Raw genomic sequence first — 26,393 nt, forward strand, 5'->3', positions numbered from 1 at the left:
GAATAGATGGTTAGATCACATAACTAATGAGGTGGTATAGAATAGAATTGGGGAGAAGAGTTTGTGGCACAACTTGACTAGAAGAAGGGATCGGTTGGTAGGACATGTTCCGAGGCATCAAGGGATCACCAATTTGGTACTGGAGGGCAGCGTGGAGGGTAAAAATCGTAGAGGGAGACCAAGAGATGAATACACTAAGCAGATTCAGAAGGATGTAGGCTGCAGTAGGTACTGGGAGATGAAGAAACTTGCACAGGATAGAGTATCATGGAGAGCTGCATCAAACCAGTCTGTGGACTGAAGACCACAACAACAACAAGTAACATCATTGGTATTTTCTTCACACTTACATTTCGTTAAGTTCGGTGTCCGGACATCAGTCTCCTAAAGCAGACAGACGCAATACTCCAAAAAGAAAAAAAAAAAGTACCACGAAAACCACTTTTGAAAAATAGAAGATTTCCGAGCGATGTTAAGTAAGAAAACGTTTCTGATATAATAACGTTCCTATCGTTAGTTCATCACGTAGATTGGTAGGGTTGAAGAAAAAGATTGCTGGTTCGAATCTCGCTTGTGTCAACGAAATTCTTTCGCTTTTTAAATTCCCAATTATTATCACCCGCAAATGTTAATTGGCAAATAAAGGGGCCGAAGGGATACAATCATAACCCACATGGAACTAGTTTTGTGATACAGCAAATGTAAAGATTCACGGAAATCTAAAAATATTTAAAAGAAAATGGAAACCTTCTTTGTACCTTCAAACACTTGCTTGATACTTGCAAAGCATGTAGTGAAATTTTAGAGCCAGACTAATTAAGATGTTGGCAATAGTGACTGATGACTGATCTTAGAGGAAATAATTTAAAGCATAAAATATAAATTTGTAAGGATTTATTTCAAACTAGTCTTACACACTGACCAATATTTATAATTTTTACACATTTATACATATAGTACAGGTAAAGGAGACAAAAAAATTATTTTACACAAGATAGTTACATCAAGTCATCATTGTTCGCGTTATTTCCAGGACATGACCGAAAGAAATCTTGATTTGCTGCAGGTATGTATGCCATAAGAGACAGTACATCATCAGTTTCTTTCTGGTTGATCATAAGTGGCTTTCTATACTTTGCTGGCAGCTGACATGGATCTGGTTCAACGAGCCTTCCTCTCCTCTTGATAAGAATATCCACTGAAGTGAAGGCTTCTATGCCTGAATAACAGCGCTTTACACTTAGACTCAGGCTTAAATCACGTAGTTTCATTGAAATGAAGCGGATCTCCAGGCGTGAATAACGCACGTTTCGAGATCAATGTCTTCAAGGTTTCCAAACTTCGGAAGTCTAATCTTCCCACTTTACACATAATAACTTTTTTGTATTTTATCGCTTCTGCCCATTCATCTGGTGTGTACACTACAGGTAGTCTGTTTCTTGCATAGGCTGTAATGCGATCAAAACCACGATTGAAAGTAGATATGGTGTGACTTACCACAGGTAAGTAAGGCTGAACAGATTGAAATCTTGTGGTAGCAATAAGGGACCTTTCCAAAGCAATAATACTCCGATTCTTTGCCTGCCACCTGCAGTTGTCCCTGATTATGAGGAGATATTTTGTTATTTTATCTCAAAGTACTTTAACAAGCAGCTCTCAACCTTATCTGAATCCCTCCCTCCATCTTTCTCGCTCCGCAGAAACATGTAACCCTTCCCTCCATCTTTCTCGCTACAGAGAAACATGTAACCCTTATTTGATCCGAAGCCGTGGACACCACAGTTATATGTCCTTATTTCCGTCTTTCAAAATGCTAGACCAACTGGTGGTTTAGGTGTAGGAAACGTCTTCTGCACGTCCATTGCTATCACATGGTGCTTTTTGGAGTTATTTTTAGCCATTACAGTTAAAGACGCAATCACATTTTGCTCATTGTCAGCCTTTCTGAGATGCAGTTCATACTGTTTCTTTTATTTAAATTCTCCTGCACATAGTTCTGGGTTATTCTTTGCCATTGTAAATGGATCACGTCTCGAACAGATTTCACTTTTTGGCAGTCTAAGCCCTATGTTAAATTCAGATACAGAGTTTCTCTGAATTTACTTTCAGATACTGTAGGAACATGCTTCTCTTTGCAGTATTCCGAGTATTTATCACGAAATAAGATCGCAGTTGTGAGATCACATTGCCAATACACTTTGCTGGGGTTCTGTTGCCTATTGTAATTACTGTTATACTTGGTATGGCATTGAGGAAATCTCTGACACTTTGTACAGCTTCATCTTGGAATTTATGTGGATAGTTTCCATGTTTTCCTGAAATAAAAAAATAATTGAGCTCAGATTCTCTTCCTTATACAAATATCTCTATAATATTCTATTTGAGCAAATGCCTAATATAATAGCAGTGTAACACACAAATTTCTTCAGTCTTATTTTGGAACTGCAAAACCCTGTTTCATTTACTGTTTTAAATTCCTCACTCTTCCCAAATGACTCTGTAAGCCAAGGACGCCTACTAAAGCTTCCTGCAGATCATGACTTCCACTCCACATACCTTCAAGTCACAGGAAAACGTAAGAGACCCACATGACGTTTTCTTACTAGTGTTTTCTGGATTGCTGTGAAAGAAATTATGATAAAATAGAACAAAGTAAACTAAATTTACAAGATATTAGAAAATTTGTATTTAAAAATTGCACAAACCTCCGTTTTTTCAGTACCATTTGTATACAGCTCATCAGGTAAGCATTCTGGGCACTCAAGTTTCCCATGTCCCAAAATGAATGGAAAATGTTTTCTTCTTTCCCAGGTAGATTTGAGTAGCGCTTATTAGAACAAGTACATGAACTTACAGTCGAGGCTGCCTAAACAGTCTTGTTAGTTTTTGAAGACATATACAAGTGACCAGGATTTAGTTGACGTTTTGCCTTAATTTTTTCCACTTATCAGTATTTCGTTTTCTTTTCTGTGAAGGCTTTGGTTTCTCAGGTGATTTTCCATTTACTCTACTTATTTCAAGCTTTAAATGAAGAGCAAAATAGTCTCAGAATTTGCGTGAGACATAGTCATAAGCTACACAGAAAAGAAAATATTGCCGAAATGGCTTTCACCAAATTTTTTTACACATTTGTTGCCATTAAAACTACTTTCTCGCAGCTTTAAGCAGCCATAGAAATGTGCCCATCAACTTCCATCATTAAGGAGGACGACGATCAAATGTGTTAGCAAGGTTAAGAGAAACAAAGTCACAAGCCACAGGATATTAGTCATCAGAAATAAACCGTTTTATATACTTACCAAAACATCATCTGAATTGAAACCGTTGGTCGACAGACGCCACGATTTATTGCTCTCTATATCCAAAGGATGAAGACCTTCAGTTCCACTACAGTCCGTCACATATATTTGTTGAAGATGCAAAGACGATTCAGGTGTTCCTGGGCCATCTGCCATTTTGCTGTGTCTTGTAACTATGTATCTTTTAAAAATATAACCAGATGCAGGGCATAGAATTGCACTCCGTCATAGCCTGCCACCTGCTGCAGAAAGACAGAACTTTTTCAACAAAATAGAAAGAAAACATTATTAAGAATGTTGTAGCATGAAAAACTCAATTTCGAAAAGGTTGTGGCTTATGACTATTTCTCCGAGCCCTTCAAATATTAAATAACATTTTAATGAAAACAGCTTTTTATTTCAAAATGCAGTATTAAATGAAAATTCGGTACAAAAATTCGATACATAAAACTGAAAATGAAATGTTATTTTAGTCATAGAGAGTGCAAAATTTCATTTAACAACAAGGCATTTTGCAAGTCTGTTTCAAATTGCCAAGCGGTTAAAGGCGCTACAGTCTGGAACCGCGCGGCCGCTACGGTTGCAGGTTCGAATCCTGCCTCGGGCATGGATGTGTGTGATGTCCTTAGGTTAGTTAGGTTTAAGTAGTTCTAAGTTCTAGGGGACTGATGACCTTAGAAGTTAAGTCCCATAGTGCTCAGAGCCATTTGAACCATTTTTTTTGTTCCAAATTTTAAATTGTGTTCATGTGACGAGTAATTACAAATAAGAAATTGTGATAGAATGTTTGTTATTAAACACTCCGTTTTATAATAAATATAGAATTAAAAAGATTATGCCATTAGTGAGATTCAATCAACGACTATGTGACTTCAGTCCCATCATGCCACGTTAATTTACCGCAAATGTTTTGTAGCGTACCTAACCGCACTGGGAAATGTTTTAATTTCATTAATTGTGTCGCACTGCTTTAGGATACTGATGATTATGGGTTTAAAAAGACTAAACATTTACAGCCATCAGTCTTTTATTCACGCTCCAGGACGAAATGTATGCATCCCATCTACCTGTGAGTAGAGTAACCTCATGCATAAGTGTGAGAACTTATCCTAAATGTTTTGGTAGCGTGTATTTGAGGTGGGTCGTGGGTACCAACCCGACGTTTACCTAGTCGGACGTTGCAAATCGGATAAAAACCACATCCTGGCTGTCCGGCTTACTAGCCCTGGTCGTTTCTGCGAGGTGGATTCGGGTCAACTACCTCTCTCCGTGTCAGGAAGCGACACGTTAACGTGCGCCGCTATCGGGGGCGTGTACTGCTTCAGGTCGGAGAAGCACTTTAGTGGCAGGCCGGCATGGCGGTCGGTCCACTGGCCGCAGCTCATGTATCAGTCGCGCGACGGAGGTTAAGGAGCCAGCTACGGCTCTGTGTCTCTGGAATCGTGAGGCGAAACAAAGGAAGATGTTGAGTACATATTATTGTTGCAATCCCGCTCTATAAACGGAATGTCTGTTCTTTCTTGGGCCGCACGGGATAGCGGCGCGGTCTTAGGCGTCTTGTCACGGTTCGCGTGGCTCACCCCCCGCATCCCCCCTCCCTCCCCGCCCTCCCCGACGGAGGTCCGAGTCCTCCCTCGGGCATGCCTGTGTGTGTTGTCCATAGCGTAAGTTAAAGTTAGATTAAGTAGTGTGTGTGCTTAGGGACCGATGACCTAAGCAGCTTGGTCCCAGGAGATCTTATCATGTATATATATTATTTCTTGTGAAACGAAAAGTATTTACCTATCGTCATTCTTGAGCTAGACGTTGAGGATAATAGCAAACAAGTGGAGGATCTTTCATAGACAACTTCAATTTTCCCGTAAACATTGTTAACGTATGTAATGCTCTACTCAGTTACGTACGATTCTTTAGAATATGTCACGACGAATACAGTCATAGATCTAATTAACACCATGAACCTTATTTGACGATTACTTTGTAGAGGAAAGCGTTCTGTTATTGCAGTTGGATTATTTTCCACGAATTATAAGTACATATTGTGTTAATAAAATATAAATAAAAGTAGAAGAGCTCACACAGAGTGTTTTGTTTCTGTGATGTACACTTATTGCCATCGAACATCGTAGTCATTTCATCTCACATTTTCTCATTCAGGTTTTTAACTGCATGTTTTTCGGGTGGCAAGTCCCACAGAGTAAACCTCTCCTTAATTTTTATAATAAATTTCTACGTATGGAAGTCCTTGTTGTCGGAAACATCCTTTTGTACAGACGCCGCAACAACTAAATAATCAAGTGCAAAAAATCAACGCAGCTATAACGGCGTCGCTGGCTGCCCGCACACTGCCCCATGCGAAATCCACCCGCATTCAAATTACACTTCCAGTAATAATCTTCTCCTGTTGTTGATGAGCCTCTCGGACACTGAATATGGTGAAACCGCTAACCTCTGAAGTATTTTGACGAAGCAGTTATATATCACTTTCCCGTGACGATGTCACTATCAACACTTATTACGTCCTAAAAATCTTCAACAGCCTTCGATTTCTATCATCTGGTCCGCCGCAGCTAAGCCGCTAGGTGTCTTACCCGCCGCGCAGAGGACTCCGTGAAAATATGCCTATCTCTAATGTAGTTTACCATGAGGAAGGTCGTTTTTAATGTGGTCCAATATTTTTGTTAATCTTATCAGACACAGTGTTACTGTAACGTACCACTACTGCAACCCTCTCTGCTACTTGCTCTCCCAGTACGTAACATGTTGTGATATTTCAGTAATTGCTTCTGATTTACGTCAGACTATAATGCGCTGTACGGGAGACTCGCAAAATTCTCTCCAATGATAACTCACTGCGGTTAGGAAACCAGAATCCCTAGAGCACTGCAGGAAGGTAAACAGTGAGAGAAAGTCCAAGACTTGTCTGAAGGTTCGATGAGCGGAAATACTGAATTCTGTTAGAGAAACTCTGATTAAACTCTCACGATTTCTGAAAAATTCTGAAGCATTGATTGAAAGACATAGTTCTTCACCTTTTTTTAATTCTGCAAAATAAATCGTATTGGCAGTATCGGGAATGACAAACATGTCGACAGTTTATAAACTTTGACTCATCTCATTAGTCCCACATAGCCACCTCCTTCCTCCCTAGCTCTGACAACTTTATTTACGTCTGTAGTCCACCATCCTCTGGAAAGCGGGTGACGTGCGGCTCCTAGTGTACCAGAATCATTTTCCCGTTTCTGTTCCATTCAGTGTGCAAAAACAAAAATTGTCGGTAAATCCCCGTAAGTCAGAATTTTCTTAGTTATCAACACTGTGTTCATTGCCTGAGATGTACGTTGTGGGAAGAAATTTTTCTTAGCCCCGCATTTAAATGAGTATAACTTAATCATTTTCCTCCATCCTCTTCCATTCGATTCAAAGGAAGAAAGATTTTCGGTAAATCTGTTTAAGTCCGCAGTTTGCTAATTTCCGCCATTGTGGCCATTACTTGAAACGTATGTTGTAGAAAAAAAATGGTTCTTAGCCCCGCATTTGGTTGTGTGTACCAAATCATTATACCATGTCCTGTTCCATTTGGTACACAGGACGAAAAATTGTCGATACATCCGTGTAAGTCCTAATTTAGCTAATTTTTTTTCTGCCATTGTGGCCATTACCCGAAATTTGTATTGTAGGAAGTAATGGTTCATAGCCTCATATTCGAATGTGTGCACCAGAATCATTCTTCTCCTTTCTGTTCATTCGGTACGCACGAAAAAAATTAAAAAATTATCGGTAAATCCGTGAAGTCCTATGTCGCAAATTTTTGCCATTGTGGTAATTTCTTGAACTGTACTTTGTAGTAAGATACGGTTCTTAACGATACGGTTCTTAACCCAACATTAGAAAGTGGTTTCTCAGAATTTCGCAATCCTCACTATCAAGTATTCTCTTTCTTCTTTACAATAATTTACCAGTGAAGTCGATGCGCAGTGGCTTTCTTATTGGATCTCTCATTGGAGTTAGTATCTCAGTGATGCGATCACGCTAACCAACTAGAGGCAAAATTCAAACATACCGTTTTCGAGTGTAAACTTTCTCACGACAGTCTTTCGACCACGTTCTCATGAGTGGAAACCCTGGCATACAAACTTTACCTGGTTTCAATCTTCTAGACGTGACAGAAGCTGTTTGGGGTGTATTGCCCACCTTTTCATGTCGACGGTCGATGGCGAGTACATCTGAAATACGGAGACCATTATCCTCTGACACTTTTCTACTCATAAACTACATCATAGAAACGATGCAGGGCTCAATTGTACTCAGTACAATATAAAGATGTATGGCAAGCATATTGTTGTCGTACAGTAATAAACATTACCTGCCTCTACTTTACCGGTACCTCATTCTCTCTTCAGCACATCAAAGCCTAGCCTTTGTGTACTTTGCTGGTAATATGAGCAACACTCACCATCAAGTATTCTCTTTATTCCTTAAAATAATTAATCAGTAAAATCGACAGGAGGTAAAGAACGATATACGATAGAGCGTTGTTCGGAATACGACGACAGAGGAACTGACAATATCACCTGACAGACATCGACCAGAACGGTGTAGAGTACCGAGGAAAAGTCATTTTGAGCATTACTTAATGTTGATCTCAAATCGGCATGAACGGTCTTTACAACTGCGTTAACAATTATACGCATTCAAAAAATTTTGCAAATAATATCACAAAGTACATTAACTAGGAAGTTGTGGTTTTCAGCATTAAAATAGAATATTACATATTTTTAGGAACAAGAGACACACAGTTATTCATAATACACAAATACTTGTGCACTCGGGCAAGTCGTGTGTTACATTTGCGGATATATATCAGACCTGACAATAAATCTGGAAATGTCTAAGTCACTCATGACAAAACAGAATAAAATATCACCATTAACTACATAACCGCTAAAAATTGCATTAACCAACAACTCTTTATCTTTAAATGTTGTTAACTACAGCTTTTCTCTAAAGGAAAGGAACTTCATCCTCTTATTGCTCTCCTCGCTGGAGGCACGAGCTGCAATGAATGACTTTCGGAATAATCATGAAACGATATCCATCGTGGTGCTCAGTTTACGTGAAGTAAAATCACCGTACTTCACGTTGTGAATCGTCTTTTTATATTCTCTGCCGTTTCTCACGCAAATCATTTGAGCTATTTATAAAATACTATTTCGTCACTCAAATAAATCACATGATAGTGACAACTATTACCAGCTTCGGTTATCTTTAGCAACCATCTTCCTGCCGGCCAGTGTGGCCGTGCGTTCTAAGCGCTTCAGTTTGGAACCGTGTGACCGCTACGGTCGCAGGTTCGAATCCTGCCTCGGGCATGGATGTGTGTGATGTCCTTAGGTTAGTTAGGTTTAAGCAGTTCTAAGTTCTAGGGGACTGATGACCTCAGATGTTAAGTCCCATAGTGCTCATAGCCATTTGAACCATCTTCCTGCCATGCTACTTCCTATCCCGGATGTGATACAAACCCAGTATTTGCATCACTTCCCGTACAGCACGCACTAGCCTTTTAATATACTATTGAGGCAGTAACATACGTAAACGGTTGCTGATGCAAATTGAAACTGGTAATTGTGTTGATTACTATTTGAACTGACAGTGAAGCATTTTGGTTTATTTTAAAGTTTTCCTGTAGTGACGTAAGGTACGACTAAAGAATTTTGACATAGCACCAGCTGTAGTTGTAATCGACGAGAAAAAAAGGAACTCAACAGAGTATGGGGAACGTTTTACAAAGAACTGCAGAAAAATAACAAGCAGTTAGTATGTCTTCGTTTGCTCCTGCAATTTCTAGAGAGAATTATCCTTGATATGAATCTGGTGTATGTGGAAAACTGAACATTGGCTGGTATAAATTATTAGCAGTTAGTCATCACCATATTCCTCACCTGAAATTTCCGAAATCAGAAATGTTTTAATTGCAGGTTAAATTGTAGCGCAGTGTTGACCTCTATGACCGATTGGAAGGCCCAAAACTTTATGCATTCCTAATGAGTTTATGTATACAGATCTTGAAATACGAAGACGGTAGTGTGATATTTATTACAGGGCTAGAGATATTGGCCTCCTATGTTTTACAATCCCCGTCCGCGATGCTCGAAGTCTGCCTGGTCTTGGATCAGCTGCGTCTCTTCCTCCGTGATTCCACTTCACGATCACATCATCTACGGTCGACTGGGCAGCTTCAGAAGGGATGAAATTTCTCTGATTGGTCTGTTGCTCAGGTCACATCCGATGGCCAGTCCACGTTCAAAATCACGGGACTCTCCTGATTGACCCATTCTGCTGTTACCGCTTCTCTACTGACAGCAAAATACTCTCCACCATCTTTTATACAGGTGAGTCCGCTTCTCGTGACATCTAGCGGTTAATTCCGCATTACTTACGGGTGTTCGGATACTTTCGAACAGACAGTGTATGTGCGGAATGAGATTTTCACTCTGCAGCGGGGTGTACTCTGATATGAAACTTCCTGGAAGATTAAAACTGTGTGCCGGACCGAGACACGAACTCAGAACCTATGCTTTTCGCGGGTAAGTGCTCTACCAACTGAGCTACCAAACAACAACCCACGACCCATCCTCACAATTTTACTTCCCCCAGTATCTTGTCTCCTATTCTTTTTTCCAGGAGTGCTAGTTCTGCAAGGTTCGCAGAAGAGCTTCTGTGAAGTTTGGAAGGTAGGAGACGAGGTACTGGAGGAATTAGAGCTGTGGAGACAGGACGTGAGTCGTGCTTGGGTAGCTCAGTTGGTAGAGTGCTTGCCCGCGAAAGGTAAAGTTCCCAAGTTCGAGTCTCGGTGCGGCACACAGTTTCAATCTGCGAGGAAGTTTCAGTGTATATGCGACCAGGCGAAGGATCACCTGATCTTAAACGTTCTTACATGTCGTTTGGGAACAAAAAAGAAAGCCTTAACGTTTAATACGTGACGAATGCGTAGTAATTTAAGCAGATATATTGCTAGTTCGCAGCGAACAAAATTTGACGGTCGCACCAGAATCGGTTCTATGAGGAAGAGCAACAAGGGTAGAAGAGTCATCGTTGAGATTATCAGGTGATTACTCACTATACATTAGCTAAACTTCCTCCTGAAACGTCTGTAAGACTTTCTCACTCTTTTGAGTTGTGGGAGTTGAAATCGTCTCATAGCACCAGAGGTGGTCCCAGCTGGGATAAAAGTTCGTTCTATTGTATTCCACTTATCCTGCTTTTCGCGAAGCAATGTTTCGATAGCAGGGTGAATTATATAGTTCGTTTTCTAGTTCGCACTATTGGAGAACGCAACCTTGTGGAGGAAGGTTAAACCTCATTCTGAGAATATAAAATGTTTTCGCTACTGAATGGCGATGTTTCCTTTCCTCTCTGGCCTATCCCAGTGGATAATATTGGGTCCTCAAAAATAGATATATCTCTTGTGTTTGAACCACGTTTCTGAAATTCATGCCGCAGAAATATTTCGCATTTAAAGTTCTCTGAGCTGCTTTCTTCACTTACTACAGATGACCGGGCGTTCCACTGGGGAAACCAGTAGACTGTTATGCGAAATAATACAATTGCGTTTCTTCAGTTTATGATGTCCAGTTCCGTACTGTTATGAATCTGTCCCACAATTGATATCAGTCTGCAGATGTAACATGTCATAATTGTAATAATTCATAGATAAAATGGTCCGATCAGTGGAATTACCTGTAGGTTGGAAGAGATTGATCTTCATATAACTTTCAACACATCCCCTTAGAGTCGAAAAACAGTGTTGGAACATCCTGAGGCTGTAACTGTTACGTATATAAAACTGTCTAGCACACCGGCTCCGGATGGAACGTTGAGAATTGTTGCCTCTAGAACCAAATAGCGATTTGAAAACTCGTGTATTAGTCATTTCCGACAGTTAGCTCATCAGGAAATATCTCTGTGTATACTGTGAGTAGTGTTGGCAGTGGTGGTGGTTGGTGACGGGGGGAGGTAGAGCAAGTATCAAGGGAAGAATGGAAGCCTTCTTGCTGTCGAAGAGTGGACGATGTGTAATCCTATATATCAAACATATCGGCCTGGGCGTCACAACTGCACGCGTCTGTCGTCAATCAGAAGGACTGCTAGAAATATATTCTCAAGGTATTTTAAAGTTGAGTACAGCATACTCGTTCTCTTCACGTTTCCTGATTAGAACGAAACGATCCTCATCTTCACTGAGACGGCTTTCTCCACTATGCAACCACTTTGAAAGAGAGGCTAGGCAGCTGACTGGCTGGGACATTGTCTTTATGGCTTTTGACTGCGACACCGGATGTAGAGAAGATCGGATCCTGGGAACACAGATGTATAGGTGGCATATAAGGTTGCATTTCACATCTATTATTATGCAGATATCTGGTAATAATCTGTGAATCAAAATTATGCAACATTAATAACCGCCGATTGCTTTGTATGGTTATTTTCTTTGTGGATCTCGTCACATTAATGACTTTAACAAATAATTTAATCTAGGATAATATTTCCAGCTGGTGAAATTCTAAAGAAAGAAAAGGCCCAATTTATTATCTTACGTACTCGCAATGAATGCATTTTGCTGCTTTAAACTAGATCAAATCTTGAAAGGGTGGTTGTACTAAAAGTGTTGGTATTTCAAACAGTTTATATAAAATTCTTCTGAATGGAAACATCAGCTGCTGCGCTAGTTGTGGGACTATCTTTTGTAAGAACTTTTATCTCGACGACAAGCTGATAATTTACCTTACTGTCTCGTTCTTTTCTCACAATTACCATTCACAGTGTAAAGCACCCCAGCGAATGCTGCAGTACTAGCACCCTGATCAGTGTTCACAGTCCGCGAGATGAGTGGACCATACTCTTCTCCGTACCAGTCTATGCTAATAACGGACGGTAGCACGAACAAACAAAAATAATTGACTCCTGTTTAATAATCAACGCATAAAATGACTGCATAATCAAGCAACTTTTCTCGAAGAGAACTCACAAGGTAACTGTCAGAAATAATCAGAGACATTATTTAAATTAATTGAAACAACTGCAGACGACAGTAGCAGCTGTGTATGTTTATGCTGCCAAAACAACAGTAATTATCTTTAAACTCTCAATAGGGACATAATGTCACGATCTACAGCCTCTGGAGCAGTTCTGCTGTCGTTAAGCTCCGGATAACAACTACACAGATCAAACATGAACACCTCTCAATGGCCGTCCTAACATACATTTTTAAGATGCAATATCATCGTGTAACTAATGGTGGGCGTTGCTACAAAACATAATGGTCATCAAAAAAATGGCTCTGAGCACTATGGGACTTAACTTCTGAGGCCATCAGTCCCCTAGAACTTAGAACTACTTAAACCTAATTAACCTAAGGACATCACACACACCCATGCCCGAGGCAGGATTCGAACCTGCGACCGTAGCTGTCGCACGGTTCCAGACTGTAGCGCCTAGAACCGCTCGGCCACCCCGGCCGGCATAATGGCCATCCTTTCAGACCGAAATTTGGGAGATCACACTTCTAACTCCAGACGTGCAAGTGTACACCACCCCTAGTCAAGGGAAACAACATGTAGGCATCCTTAGGTAGGGTTCAATTAGAAGTTTTTCACGGACCGTAAGGAAGTTTGTCCCTATACAAGTAACAGTTGGGTGCCCCCAGAATGGCTTTCAAAGCCACCAGCAAGCCATGGGGGATGCTTAGAAATGTAAATTTGCTCATTTAAGACCCAGGCGCGCAAAGTATTTAGCAAGGAGACACGGCATAGCTAAGTGGGTGCCACTGCAACAGAGAACAGGCGGCCTAAGGCCGACGGTGGCGACCTGCAGTCAACACGTCATTCATCCCCCACGTTCCCTATAGTCTGCACACAGGGGAGATTCGTTATCAGTTCAACGAAACAAACAATTTGTGCAGAGGCAACGATGTTACTTGGGACGATCGCCCTAATGAACTGTTATCGAACAATATAACATATAAGAAAAATTCGAGATGATTATTAGACTGGCTGGGCGACCTGTACAGAATTTTGTAGACCTGTAAGACATTCGACATGATGAATAACATTTGTTGAAAAATTGACACACTGTAATACTATCAGAGATGGAGATGTGAAGAACTTGGAAGATCATTTGAACAGAATGGGTAGTGTATTAAAATAACAGGTAAAACATGGACAGTGGAGTGTAGTCGAGTTAAATTAGACGAGCTTAATTTAATCAGATTAGCAAATGAGACTTTAAAATAGGCGAGTGTCTGCTACTTAGGTAGCGAAATAACTGACGATGCCTGAAATAGGCGCCGCACGGAGTGGCCGCTCAGTTAGAGGCGCCATGTCACGAATCGGGTGGTCACTCCCGCCGGAGGTTCGATTCCTCCCTCGGGCATGGGTGTGTGTGTGTTGTCTTTAGCGTAAGTTAAGTTTAAGTAGTGTGTAAGTCTAGGGACCGATGACCTCAGCAGTTTGGTCCCATAGGAATTCACACAAATATGAACATTTTCTGCAGAAACAGGCAGGATATAAAATGCAGTATGCCAATAACAAACTAGCTTTTCTGAAGAAGGGAAATGCGTTAACATCTGTCACAAATATAGCAAGGGAAACTCCCCATCGAACCCCCTTCAGATTTAGTGGTAAGATGGCCAATTGGATAGCCCGTCAATAACTGTACACAGATCAAGCATGAAAACAGGAAGAAGATATAAACGTGAAAAAAGAAAAAAAACTCGAAACATTGAACGATACAAGTCCAAGAGGTGCAAGATCGAGCGAGTGTGCGAAGCTGCGGCGTCATAGTTATATGATCACGTGCTGAGAGCTCCCGTGAGCCCAACCTTTTTTTTTTTTTTTTTTCTTTTTCACAAAATTATGAACTGTCTGTCCGGCCATTGACATGTCTGTTCGCTATATTCAAATTTATGTTCGTGTAGTGGTGTAACGCCAGTTCGCAGCAGAGAGGTGTGAGAAAGTGACCTACAGACGTATGTACCTCCAGTTTGTTCTACACAAGTACTACATGTTATGACTCTTGCGTCCCGTTTTGGAAGTTTTGACTCTTGAATTGCTTTGCTGTAATATACTTCACATCCGATTATTTGTTGTTTTCATTTCTGTGAGAGGTCTATACGACATCTCTCACTATTCATCACTTTAAGTGGCGACGGTAACATACTCTTACCACATGACTCATATCCTATAACCAACGTACGGTATGACAACTGTCAAGACTGCAGCAGGAGAACAGACACGTCAGTGAAAGGACGGAAAGTTCATAATTTTGTGGAAAAAAATGATACGAGGGATATTTGCTTCGCAGTCCAACATCATGACCGCACAACTACGACGACGTGATGGTTGTAATGCGTGATAGTTGTAATGCGATAGTCGTGAAGCACATCTCGAGCTTAGATCGTCCACTGTTTCTCTTTTGCTTTTTTTTTTTTTTTTTTTCACAGTTCAGTACACCTTCTTCCTGTTTTCATGCTTGATCTGTGTTCAGTTTTTGAAGGGCTGTCCACTGACCAATATTACCACTAAATCTGAGAGGAGCGCGATGGCAGTTTCCCTTGTATTTCTTTTATGTCCTTCCTATAAGTATTTGTCTACATTACAGCCTAATATGGTAGCCAAACGTGACCGATAACCAGTACAGACAACAAGAGAAAAGAAACTTCTTAAATGTAGCGCTCCAGAAGAAAGCTGAATGTCATATAGGTAGACTGGTCAGCTAATGAAGACACACTTAACCTTCTAAGATGTTTAATTTGCACATGCACTCAAGATGTTTGGGTCAAAAAGACGCAGTTCTTTTCTGTTTCTGGTAGGTGTACTTTTACACAACAGTGTACTGAAATCAGATAGTTTAGCGCATTAATCATTCACACTGCATAATAGAATAGTACAGCAATACAATAATCGAATTTTATAGTAATGTCTGTGTTGATTTTACTACCCTATGCCTAACTTTTACTGACAGTTTTTACACGTGTATGTAAGTTGTTTCTTGCAAGTGCGTATTTTACACTCAGCACACTTAACTTCAGTTTTTCCACAGGGATGATATCTCCCTCTCATCGTACTCCTTGGATAATTTCCCTCCGATGTGGCGGATGCAAATTCGAAGTATGTACTTGTCTCTGCAGCTTCCCTTGCAGCATTTCCTCTTGGAAAATACCCTCGTCTCTTCATTCCACATCAATTAGCTTCTCGCCAACAGTTTCTATGAACAATCTTATTCGCTGTAATGTGTTTGTTTTACACTGGGGGTAAATTGCCTTGAACACCACGTATGTAAACGATTTCTGATAACACAAAAATAGGCCATTTGTCTTCTTCTTTACTGTATGATACAATACCATCTTGTCTTAGTGTGTCCAAGGCTCCTTTCGTAGCACTGTAGTCTAACATAATCGGAGGTTTTCTTTTGATGCCGTCACTGACTTTTGCATGGTGATACAGAATGCTTTCCAGAATAAAATATGTTTTTCGTTGGTATGATACAAGTATTGTGCCCTTTGTGAAATCTGGGGTTAATATGTAACTAGGAACCCCCTGGTCTGCAATAGTTTTGGTGGGAGGGAATGCCTATTTTTCACACAGTTTCGACCATGATATTTCTCTTCCTCGGCATTTGTCGTAGCTCACAGGAAGTGAAAAAATCGTCACAGGTAATGTTACGCCCTTTCAAGCTGTAAGACAGGTCAGTTACAAACTTTAAGCATTGGCTCTTTTCAGGGTTGCTCCTGGTCATTTCCAGGCATATGGCTGAATATTTCGTATGTGACTTGTTTCATTGTCACCAAGTACCGAAAACTTGATGCCATAATTTGCTGGTTTACTAGACATATACTGGTGGAAAGGGCAGTTTCCCCTGAATGCAAGTAACAAACGTGTTGGGATTGTATCACTTACATAATATGTCTACCCATTCATATCATACATCCCTTACAGGTGTAAAGTTATCTTGTTCATGTCTTCATAATCTTGTATCACGGTCAAAAAATTAAATAACCCTTGGTATCTTTCTGAACGTTTCTAGTGACTCTGTTGCTCCGAAAATTAGACGATCGTTGTATTCGTCCCACAAACTTTCTGTAGACTTATTAGGTAACATTATACTCCAGCAAATAACAACAAATCTATGTAAGCATCTGCGGCAGAACATTTAATGTTTTCGACTTATCTCCATTATCCACTATCCATTAGAATGGCCGAATATATTGTTTTCAATGGCCGAGTATAATGTTTTCATGGAGGAAGGAACAGTTTGAAAGATGAGTATTCAGTTGCACTGCAGAAATTGGCAAAATTTGCTGGTCTTAAGTCAAGTGACCTATATTATATGCTACATCCCGCCTCAGTTGAAGCAGGGGTTCTGTCTTCCATTCGACTGATCTACCCCTTGAAATCAGAACTGCACTGCTTACCATTTGCTGTTCTGGTGTATCATCTGGTGAAGAGCTGCTTTCCGAAATGTGATCTACATTCTCGGAAACTACACTCCTGGAAATTGAAATAAGAACACCGTGAATTCATTGTCCCAGGAAGGGGAAACTTTATTGACACATTCCTTGGGTCAGATACATCACATGATCACACTGACAGAACCACAGGCACATAGACACAGGCAACAGAGCATGCACAATGTCGGCACTAGTACAGTGTATATCCACCTTTCGCAGCAATGCAGGCTGCTATTCTCCCATGGAGACGATCGTAGAGATGCTGGATGTAGTCCTGTGGAACGGCTTGCCATGCCATTTCCACCTGGCGCCTCAGTTGGACCAGCGTTCGTGCTGGACGTGCAGACCGCGTGAGACGACGCTTCATCCAGTCCCAAACATGCTCAATGGGGGACAGATCCGGAGATCTTGCTGGCCAGGGTAGTTGACTTACACCTTCTAGAGCACGTTGGGTGGCACGGGATACATGCGGACGTGCATTGTCCTGTTGGAACAGCAAGTTCCCTTGCCGGTCTAGGAATGGTAGAACGATGGGTTCGATGACGGTTTGGATGTACCGTGCACTATTCAGTGTCCCCTCGACGATCACCAGTGGTGTACGGCCAGTGTAGGAGATCGCTCCCCACACCATGATGCCGGGTGTTGGCCCTGTGTGCCTCGGTCGTATGCAGTCCTGATTGTGGCGCTCACCTGCACGGCGCCAAACACGCATACGACCATCATTGGCACCAAGGCAGAAGCGACTCTCATCGCTGAAGACGACACGTCTCCATTCGTCCCTCCATTCACGCCTGTCGCGACACCACTGGAGGCGGGCTGCACGATGTTGGGGCGTGAGCGGAAGACGGCCTAACGGTGTGCGGGACCGTAGCCCAGCTTCATGGAGACGGTTGCGAATGGTCCTCGCCGATACCCCAGGAGCAACAGTGTCCCTAATTTGCTGGGAAGTGGCGGTGCGGACCCCTACGGAACTGCGTAGGATCCTACGGACTTGGCGTGCATCCGTGCGTCGCTGCGGTCCGATCCCAGGTCGACGGGCACGTGCACCTTCCGCCGACCACTGGCGACAACATCGATGTACTGTGGAGACCTTACGCCCCACGTGTTGAGCAATTCGGCGGCACGTCCACCCGGCCTCCCGCATGCCCACTATATGCCCTCGCTCAAAGTCCGTCAACTGCACATACGGTTCACGTCCACGCTGTCGCGGCATGCTACCAGTGTTAAAGACTGCGATGGAGCTCCGTATGCCACGGCAAACTGGCTGACACTGACGGTGGCGGTGCACAAATGCTGCGCAGCTAGCGCCATTCGACGGCCAACACCGCGGTTCCTGCTGTGTCCGCTGTGCCGTGCGTGTGATCATTGCTTGTACAGCCCTCTCGCAGTGTCCGGAGCAAGTATGGTGGGTCTGACACACCGGTGTCAATGTGTTCTTTTTTCCATTTCCAGGAGTGTATTTCATCACTACATGATATGTTTATCAGTGTGTCTGCAGTTTCATCATCTTTCAAAACGGCCATTATGTCAATTAAAAAAACGCTTATGACACATATCAATTGTAAAGGTAGAAAAGAAGTGACCTGCGTAGCAATGAATCTCTTTATAAATTGATTTGATTACAACAGACAACTATGACCTTCCCTACTTTCTACGCAAATAGACACTCCACTGTTCAAAAGAACAGTGTCTTTACACCCGCCTTACTGCATGCATACGCGTCCCTGACAAATTCCATACAGTCAGAACCTGTTGTAGCAGTGAAGGTGAAAATTTGCTGTAACAACGCAGACGAACAGCTTGAGGAGTACTACTTCTGTGAATAGTAAACTAAAAGCTCCAAAGTAGTTTTTTTTCTGCTAGAGTAGGTGGCAAATAAAGTCAGTGCAGGAAAATCATTAAAATCAAATATTTTCAGAATGATAGACCTTCAAGAGTCCTTGCAGTTCAAAATAGACCCGAACATCTTACGAAGTTTAATCGAATCGGGGGCAAAGAAATGTCTCTCATCAGCATGGATAGGTTGATAGGACAAATGCTGAGGTTGTTGTTGTTGTGGTCTTCAGTCCTGACACTGGTTTGATGCAGCTCTCTATGCTTCTCTATCCTGTGCAAGCTTCTTCATCTCCCAGTACCTACTGCAACCTACATCCTTCCGAATCTGTTTAGTGTATTCATCTCTTGGTCTCCCTCTATGACTTTTACCCTCCACGCTACCCTCCAGTGCTAAATTTGTGATCCCCTGATGCCTCAGAACATGTCCTACCAACCGATCCCGTTTTCTAGTAAAATTGTGCCACAAACTCCGCTTCTCCCCAATTCTGTTCAATACCTCCTCATTAGTTATGTGATCTACCCATCTAATCTTCAGCATTCTTCTGTAGCACCACATTTCGAAAGCTTCTATTCTCTTCTTGTTCAAACTATTTATCGTCCATGTTTCACTTCCATACACGGCTACACTCCATACAAATACTTTCAGAAACGACTTCCTGACGCTTAAATCTATACTCGATGGTAACAAATCTCTCTTCTTCAGAAACGCTTTCCTTGCCATTGCCAGTCTACATTTTATATCCTCTCCACTTCGACCATAATCAATTATTTTGCTCCCCAGACAGAAAAACTCCTTTACTACTTTAAGTGTCTCATTTCCTAATGTAATTCCCTCAGCATCACCCGACTTACTTCGACTACATTCCATTATCCTCGTTTTGCTTTTGTTGATGTTCATCTTATATCCTCCTTTCAAGACACTATCCATTCCGTTCGACTGCTCTTCCTTTTGTTTCCTTTACTGCTTGTTCAATATACAGATTGAGTAACATCGGGGAAAGGCTACAACCCTTTCTCACTCCCTTCCCTGACTGTATTATATGTTAATAAGACATGAGATCGCTTGAAGCTGAGGTATCAAGTAGGTAAGCGTGGGAGGGTGTTGGGGTAAAGTAAGAGTCAGAGCCTGACTGCAGTGAGCAGGTACAAGAGGATGGAGGTTGCGGTAGTTATGTTGTGATGAAGGGACGTGCACAGAACAGACTAGCTTGGAGAACTGAATCAAACCAGTCTCAGGAGTGAAGAGCGCCGACAATAGGAACAATGACAAAAAGTAATACAATGTAGGCTTTCACGGCCGGTGTTGTCTTCAGTTGAAACTTCCGGGCTGAGAGGCCGTGATCGGTGTATAAAATTTCCACCTGACGTTTCGTCTCCACTGCGGGAGACATCATCTGAGGTCGTCCGGTTACTGCCACTGAGGCTCCAGGTACTCTCGCATTTATAGAGCGCATAGAAGGCACACCCATTCGTCACGTGATGCCGACGGTATGCCTATCTTTGGAAGGTGTCATCATCCTTGATTAAGAGTAATCGACTGTCATTCTGCTGGCGCAACGTCGACATCCATATATTGTCCAACTTTAAAACTTCCTCTTTTCTATTAAAATTGTTATGGTGTTTGTGAATTTATATTGCTTCTGTCTCATTAAATTTAATTTCGTGATTCCCATCTCGAAAAACATGCTCAGCTTCGAGATGGGAATCACGAAATTAAATTTAAAAAGACAAGCATTCTAGCACGAACATCCCCTTATCATGCGCGCATGTATAGAGAAGCAATATAAATTCACAAACACCATAACAATTTTAATAGAAAAGAGGAAGTTTTAAAGTTGGACAACATATGGATGTCGACGTTGCGCCAGCAGAATGACAATGGATTACTCTTAATCGAGAATGATGACGCCTTCCAAAGATAGGCAAACCGTCGGCATCACGTGACGAATGGTGGTGCCTTCTATGCGCTCTATAAATGCGAGAGTACCTGGAGCCTCAGTGGCAGTAGCCGGACGACCTCAGATGATGTCTCCCGCAGATGGAGACGAAACGTCAGGTGGAAATGTTATACATCGACCACGGCCTCTCAGCTCGGAAGTTTCAACTGAAGAATGACAAAAAGTTTCTTACGCGCTTGTAAGTGGGCCGTAGGATGCGTTAGTTGACAACTGATTTACGTTCACTGCGGCCAGGTGTGACTCCAGTGTGTTTGTGTGGAGCAGCCGGCTCCGGGCCCTCTGTCAGCCTCTCTCTGACCGCGCTGCGGGCGTGTGGTGTTGCAGGCGCAAGCAGGACGAGGTGCAGGTCCTGGAGGAGACGATCCGCGCGCGCAGCGAGCAGCAGAAGAAGGCGGGCGTCGAGCTGGACGCCACGTGCCACATCTGCCTCAAGACCAAGTTCGCCGACGGCGTGGGGCACATGTGCAACTACTGCAACATCCGCTGCTGCGCGCGCTGCGGCGGCAAGGTCACGCTGCGCTCCAACAAGGTGCGTCCTTCACTCTCACCTTCTGTCCACCACCTATTATATAGACGCTAAGCTGTTGTTATGGCCGCAAGATAATTAACGCTCGAAATATTCTCTCTCAAAATGTGTATTGTTTTTTTCTCCTGCAAGGATGAAAACCGGAGTGCTACAATACCCACTCCAGTAGGGTGCGTCTCTACTGCTCTCCCAGCTGACTGAGTTATTCAACTAATGTTTAACCCCCGTCTTTTTTCCACCTCCTAATTACAGCTTTTGTGGTACAATTATTGCCTGAAGATAATTAATGCGCTAATTTTTCACTTTGGTATTTCTATTATTGTTTTCTTATTCTTGCAAAAGCGAAAACAAAGAGTTTCATTGACGTATGATCCTTAAACGTCAATCAGCCAATGTCTTCTCTGAAGTACGTCCAGATAATGGTGCTGACTTCGTAAAATATATCTGACGCGATTTATACAAGTATACTAAGCGGGCACTGTTTTAGTATAACCCCGAACGGCTGTCACATTTTTATAGTATGTAAATATGTTACATAAAACTGCAACCAGTCACTTTCTTGAATAATTATTTTTCATTCCATGAACCGGTTTTCGAACCTTTCCAGGTTCATCTAAAGATTGTTTCTGGCGGTTACATAATTATTTATAGCATAAATCTGGGTGCTGGCTCTGTGACAAGAAGATGGAACACCCTATAATGAATCGCCATGACTATGGTTTATCCGTCGATATGGATGTAAATTTAGTTTTTTACTTATTGCGACAGTATGGCCGGCTTTTTTCCGTCAGTGTCCATCTGCCTGCTTCTATTTTAATGGCCAGTTGGTATATCACTACACACACTTTTACACCACCTATATTATTTTACACTGACAGAGAAACTTTGCCCGCATTCAGCATGTGCTGTACAACTGTTGCTTGTAACAAAGATTTTGACAAAAGATGTGACATAGGCCTACTTGACACAGAGATGTAATTTGTTCTTTTTTACATGTATTAAAGTCGATATAAGGGCAAATATTTTAATCAGACTTCCAATAAGTACAGAATAAAATAAATAAATAACTGGATTACTACAAGAACAAACTTCAAGTGATCTCATGTCTTATTTCTATTTGTATATTAACGTATAATACAGTCAGTTTATAGCAAACATTTTAATCAACACTGGCATTAACATGAGTTCACAGGAGTTAATAATACAGAGTTATTGTACTTGCAATGAGATACAGTTGTTTGACTAAGACCTTCACATTTAAATTTTAAATAATAACAAATCTGTCAGAGTGTAAATTAATATAGCTAGTGTAAAAGTGTGTTAAGTGATACATCAACTGGCCATCAAAATGGAAGTGGACAGGTGGACACTGATGGAAAAAACCGCCCTAACTATCGCAGTAAGTAAAAAACTAAATTTACATCCATATCGAGAGATAAACAATAGTCATGGCGATGCGTTAAAGCGTGTTCCATCCTCTTGTCACAGAGCCAGCACCAAGCATTATGATGTAAATAAAGATGTAACCTCTACAAACCATCTGAAGATGAACCTGAAAAGGTTAGAAAACCGGTTCACGGAATAAAACATAATTATTCAGAAAAGCGACTGGTTGGAGTTTTATGTTACTTATTTACGTTCAATTAACAGTCACGTGTTCTAAAATATCAGTAATGGATAAGCTTAATTTTTTATAGTTGCCGTCAAAGTGCACTTGTGTGATATCAGACAGCCTGTGCTTGTAGGCGTAGAAGCCTAAGTAACCTTAGTAGACACAATTACATTAAACGTAAATGTTCATAGATTTCTGTACATTCGACAAGAAATATTTCTCACAAAGTGAATAGCTAGATGATATTTATTATAAATGGCTCTTTTGGAATGGTGTAGAAACGAGCCTGAAAGCTGTAGATCAAAGCCTCTCCTACTCGTCTCGCTTTAGAAGACTCCTTCCGGTCCTCTGCATGTTCCTTTCTGTATGTGTGTACTTGTTTCTATACCGCATGAAATGAGCGAATTGAGAGAATAGCTAACTGCCTGTTTCCACTTTTAATATGAAAATGTGTTTAGCTGCAGTCCTATGAGGACCTTCCAAATGCCTTTCTATTGTGCCTTCATCTACACCGATGAACGTGGGGCAGTGTTAAAGACAATGAACTCAGCATAGAGAGCAGTAGATTCAATTCTAGCTGCTCTACAACCCACACGAATGATGACACTCCGTACTCGCCGACGCTGCAGCCGATTCCTTGACAGGTTTTGCTCATTTGAGGTTTCTCGACGTTAACCGGTATCAGTATCGACAAAATAAAAGAAAAAGCCTGCAGAAAATATTTTTTTCCGATAATGATAGGAGACCACCGCAGCCTTTAAGTGGCGCAGAAAAAAAAGTTGTTTTAGTTGGTCAAAGCAACGAGATTCCGCACAGTGACTAGTATAGATGAAAAAAAAGTTGTCAGTATGCTGATGCACTTGCCAGTCGTTTTCGGACGGGGCGGACGTCGCCGTAGCTTTAATGTTTCATTTAGAAGCGGTGAGAGTTTAACGCCCCGTCAACATTAATGTCAGAAGAGAATCAATTTATATCGAATTGCAATGATGAACAATGTCGGCAAGGTTATTTTAGGGACCAAGTCGGCATTCGACTTAAAATACTCAGAAAAAAAACACGGGAAACCTCTGCCTGGAAATTAGGACGGGAATTAAAACCTGGCTCCGCCAGAATCCTAACAACGTTTCTTAAGCGATCCTGAGGTCAGAATTCTGTAGTGCAAGTGCGTATTCCAAGAGCGTTCAGATTAGCACAGCAGAGCGCCAAGGCGATAAATAACAGGGTAGTTTGAATCTCCTTTTCAATAATACGAGTAAAGGAAGGCTGATTATAGTTTAATGTACCATTGAATTAAGAGTGGATGCTTCGAACTGATGGAATGAGAATGCGGGAAACTACAGCCCGATACAGAAATCAGTGTGATATGCACATCACGCTTTTTCTTTCCTTTTTTTTTCTTTTGTATATTCTGTAAGTCTGAAGAATATTTTCGTCTTGTGAGGTCGGTGAGCTTATTTGAACGATAATTCTAATTGCGAGCTGTTTAGAATAACACATATTTATGTTCGTTTGTCAAGATCGAACTTTGAACTTCAGAATATTTTGTTTGTAGAAAAAACAAACTATTTGCCTCATTATCTTCATTATATGCACTAGCTAATACGAATAAGATTAACAGAAGAAATTGATTGTGGCATCGTTGAAGTAATTATCCAGCATCGACCTCACGTGAATTATGGTAACTGCCCGCATCTCGTGGTCGTGCGGTAGCGTTCTCGCTTCCCACGCCCGGGTTCCCGGGTTCGATTCCCGGCGGGGTCAGGGATTTTCTCTACCTCGTGATGGCTGGGTGTTGTGTGCTGTCCTTAGGTTAGTTAGGTTTAAGTAGTTCTAAGTTCTAGGGGACTTATGACCACAGCAGTTGAGTCCCATAGTGCTCAGAGCCATTTGAACCAATTATGGTAACTATGGAAAAAGTAAACTAGGATGATTGAACGGGGACTTGAATCCCGCTTCTCCCATTGCGTCACCTCACTCAATAACGGTGCAACGGAAGATAACATTGTTTTCCGTATAAAAGCTACTGGTGGGTTGGAAAAGCGGGTACCATAATATCACAGTACTGAAATTCTCAAGCACTTCGGTCACAGAGAAATCTATTTTATTGAACCATAAGTTGGTTAGCAGAAACCAGTCTTATTATGATATTATGGTACCCACTATTCCAACTCACCAGTAGCTTATACCGTGAATGTGACACTACCTTTTTTTGTTTCATATCTTTTAACTGGTTTTATCGGTTTGACCAATGTTTTAGCGTCATTTTAAGTTTTACTGCTTGAGAGGTTTGAAAAATTTACACTTTATAAATTTCTTATTAGCGGTATTAATTTTGTGTTTTTGGGCCTATTTTTTTATATTCCTGAACTAAATTCAATTTTAATAATTCACGGTTCCACCTAATTCGCTTTTTGTAAGCACGTTGGTTAGCCAACGCCATCTGCCTTTAATGTCTGGTACTACGGCCGTTTAATCTTGCCTCCACGGCTCTGTTTTTTGTGGCCGGCTTGGAGGGCTGTTCTCGATCGCATTATCTGCTATTTGTCAGATGTACGCAACGCTCTATGCTGTGTACACCCGAACACGACTGGCTGTGTGTTACGTTAGGTAGTGCTTTTATTCATCCCATGACCCTAGGATGATGGTTCCTTGTAAAATTTTATCTTAATATCATGTGGTGTCATTAATGGACGAATGCTGGTTTTCCACATTAATTTTTATGCCAATCTGATGATGCCTGAAAAGGGCGAAATGAGTGATTTCCTAAAATGAAAAAGATTGTACAACAAAAAAAAAGAAAAAAGCACTCCGCCTTCAGGCCACGAGTGGCCTACCGGGACCATCCGACCGCCGTGTCATCCTTAGTAGAGGATGCGGATAGGAGGGACGTGGGGTCAGCACACCTCTCTCCCGGTCGTTATGATGGTATTCTCGACCGAAGCCGCTACTGTTCGGTCGAGTAGCTCCTGAGTTGGCATCACGAGGCTGAGTGCACCCCGAAAAATAGCAACAGCGCATGGTGGCCTTGATGGTCGCCCATCCAAATGCCGACCACGCCCGACAGCGCTTAACTTTGGTGATCTCACGGGAACCGGCGTAGCCACTGCGGCAAGGCCGTTGCCCATTGTACAATCAAGACTGTCTTATTTCAAGAAATTCATAACCCGTTGTTGTACCAGGCGCCCAGTATGGAATGGAATCACTTTACAAAAAAAATGACTAAAATATAAGCAGGCTGTTTACGCAACAATCAAAGTGACAGAGATACATGAGACTATTTTTATACAGTCATCAAATCTTTGCAAACAGTGGCCGGATTTTTCTACTAACTGTTGAATTGGACGACGATAGAAACCCGCCCGTTGGTCACGGGGCCATTCGAGAACCGCTGTGTGTACGTTCTCATCGCTGGAAAATCCCTTTCCCCCGAGGTATTCTTTCAGGTTGCCGGAAAGGATGGAGATCACATGGTGCACGGCTGGACTTCACAATCAGCGGTAACCGCCTCTGTGCGGCCGCGGTCAAATTGCCAGCACCATTTCTCTGCGGCTGGAAGAAAAATGGCTCTGAGCACTATGGGACTTAACATCTATGGTCATCAGTCCCCTAGAACTTAGAACTACTTAAACCTAACTAACCTAAGGACAGCACACAA

General features: G+C 41.8%; 1 protein-coding gene across 1 annotated transcript in view; it reads left to right on the plus strand.

The window, feature by feature from the left end:
• Positions 1–26,393, plus strand: part of LOC124594764 (regulating synaptic membrane exocytosis protein 2) — a 1,241,912-nt gene that overhangs the window by 101,833 nt on the left and 1,113,686 nt on the right. The window contains exon 2 of the mRNA XM_047133151.1: positions 20,925–21,129. Coding sequence (XP_046989107.1) covers positions 20,925–21,129 — 205 coding nt within the window. The remainder of the gene's footprint in view (positions 1–20,924; positions 21,130–26,393) is intronic.

Source organism: Schistocerca americana, chromosome 2 (assembly GCF_021461395.2).
Source record: "Schistocerca americana isolate TAMUIC-IGC-003095 chromosome 2, iqSchAmer2.1, whole genome shotgun sequence".
Taxonomy (NCBI): domain Eukaryota; kingdom Metazoa; phylum Arthropoda; class Insecta; order Orthoptera; family Acrididae; genus Schistocerca; species Schistocerca americana.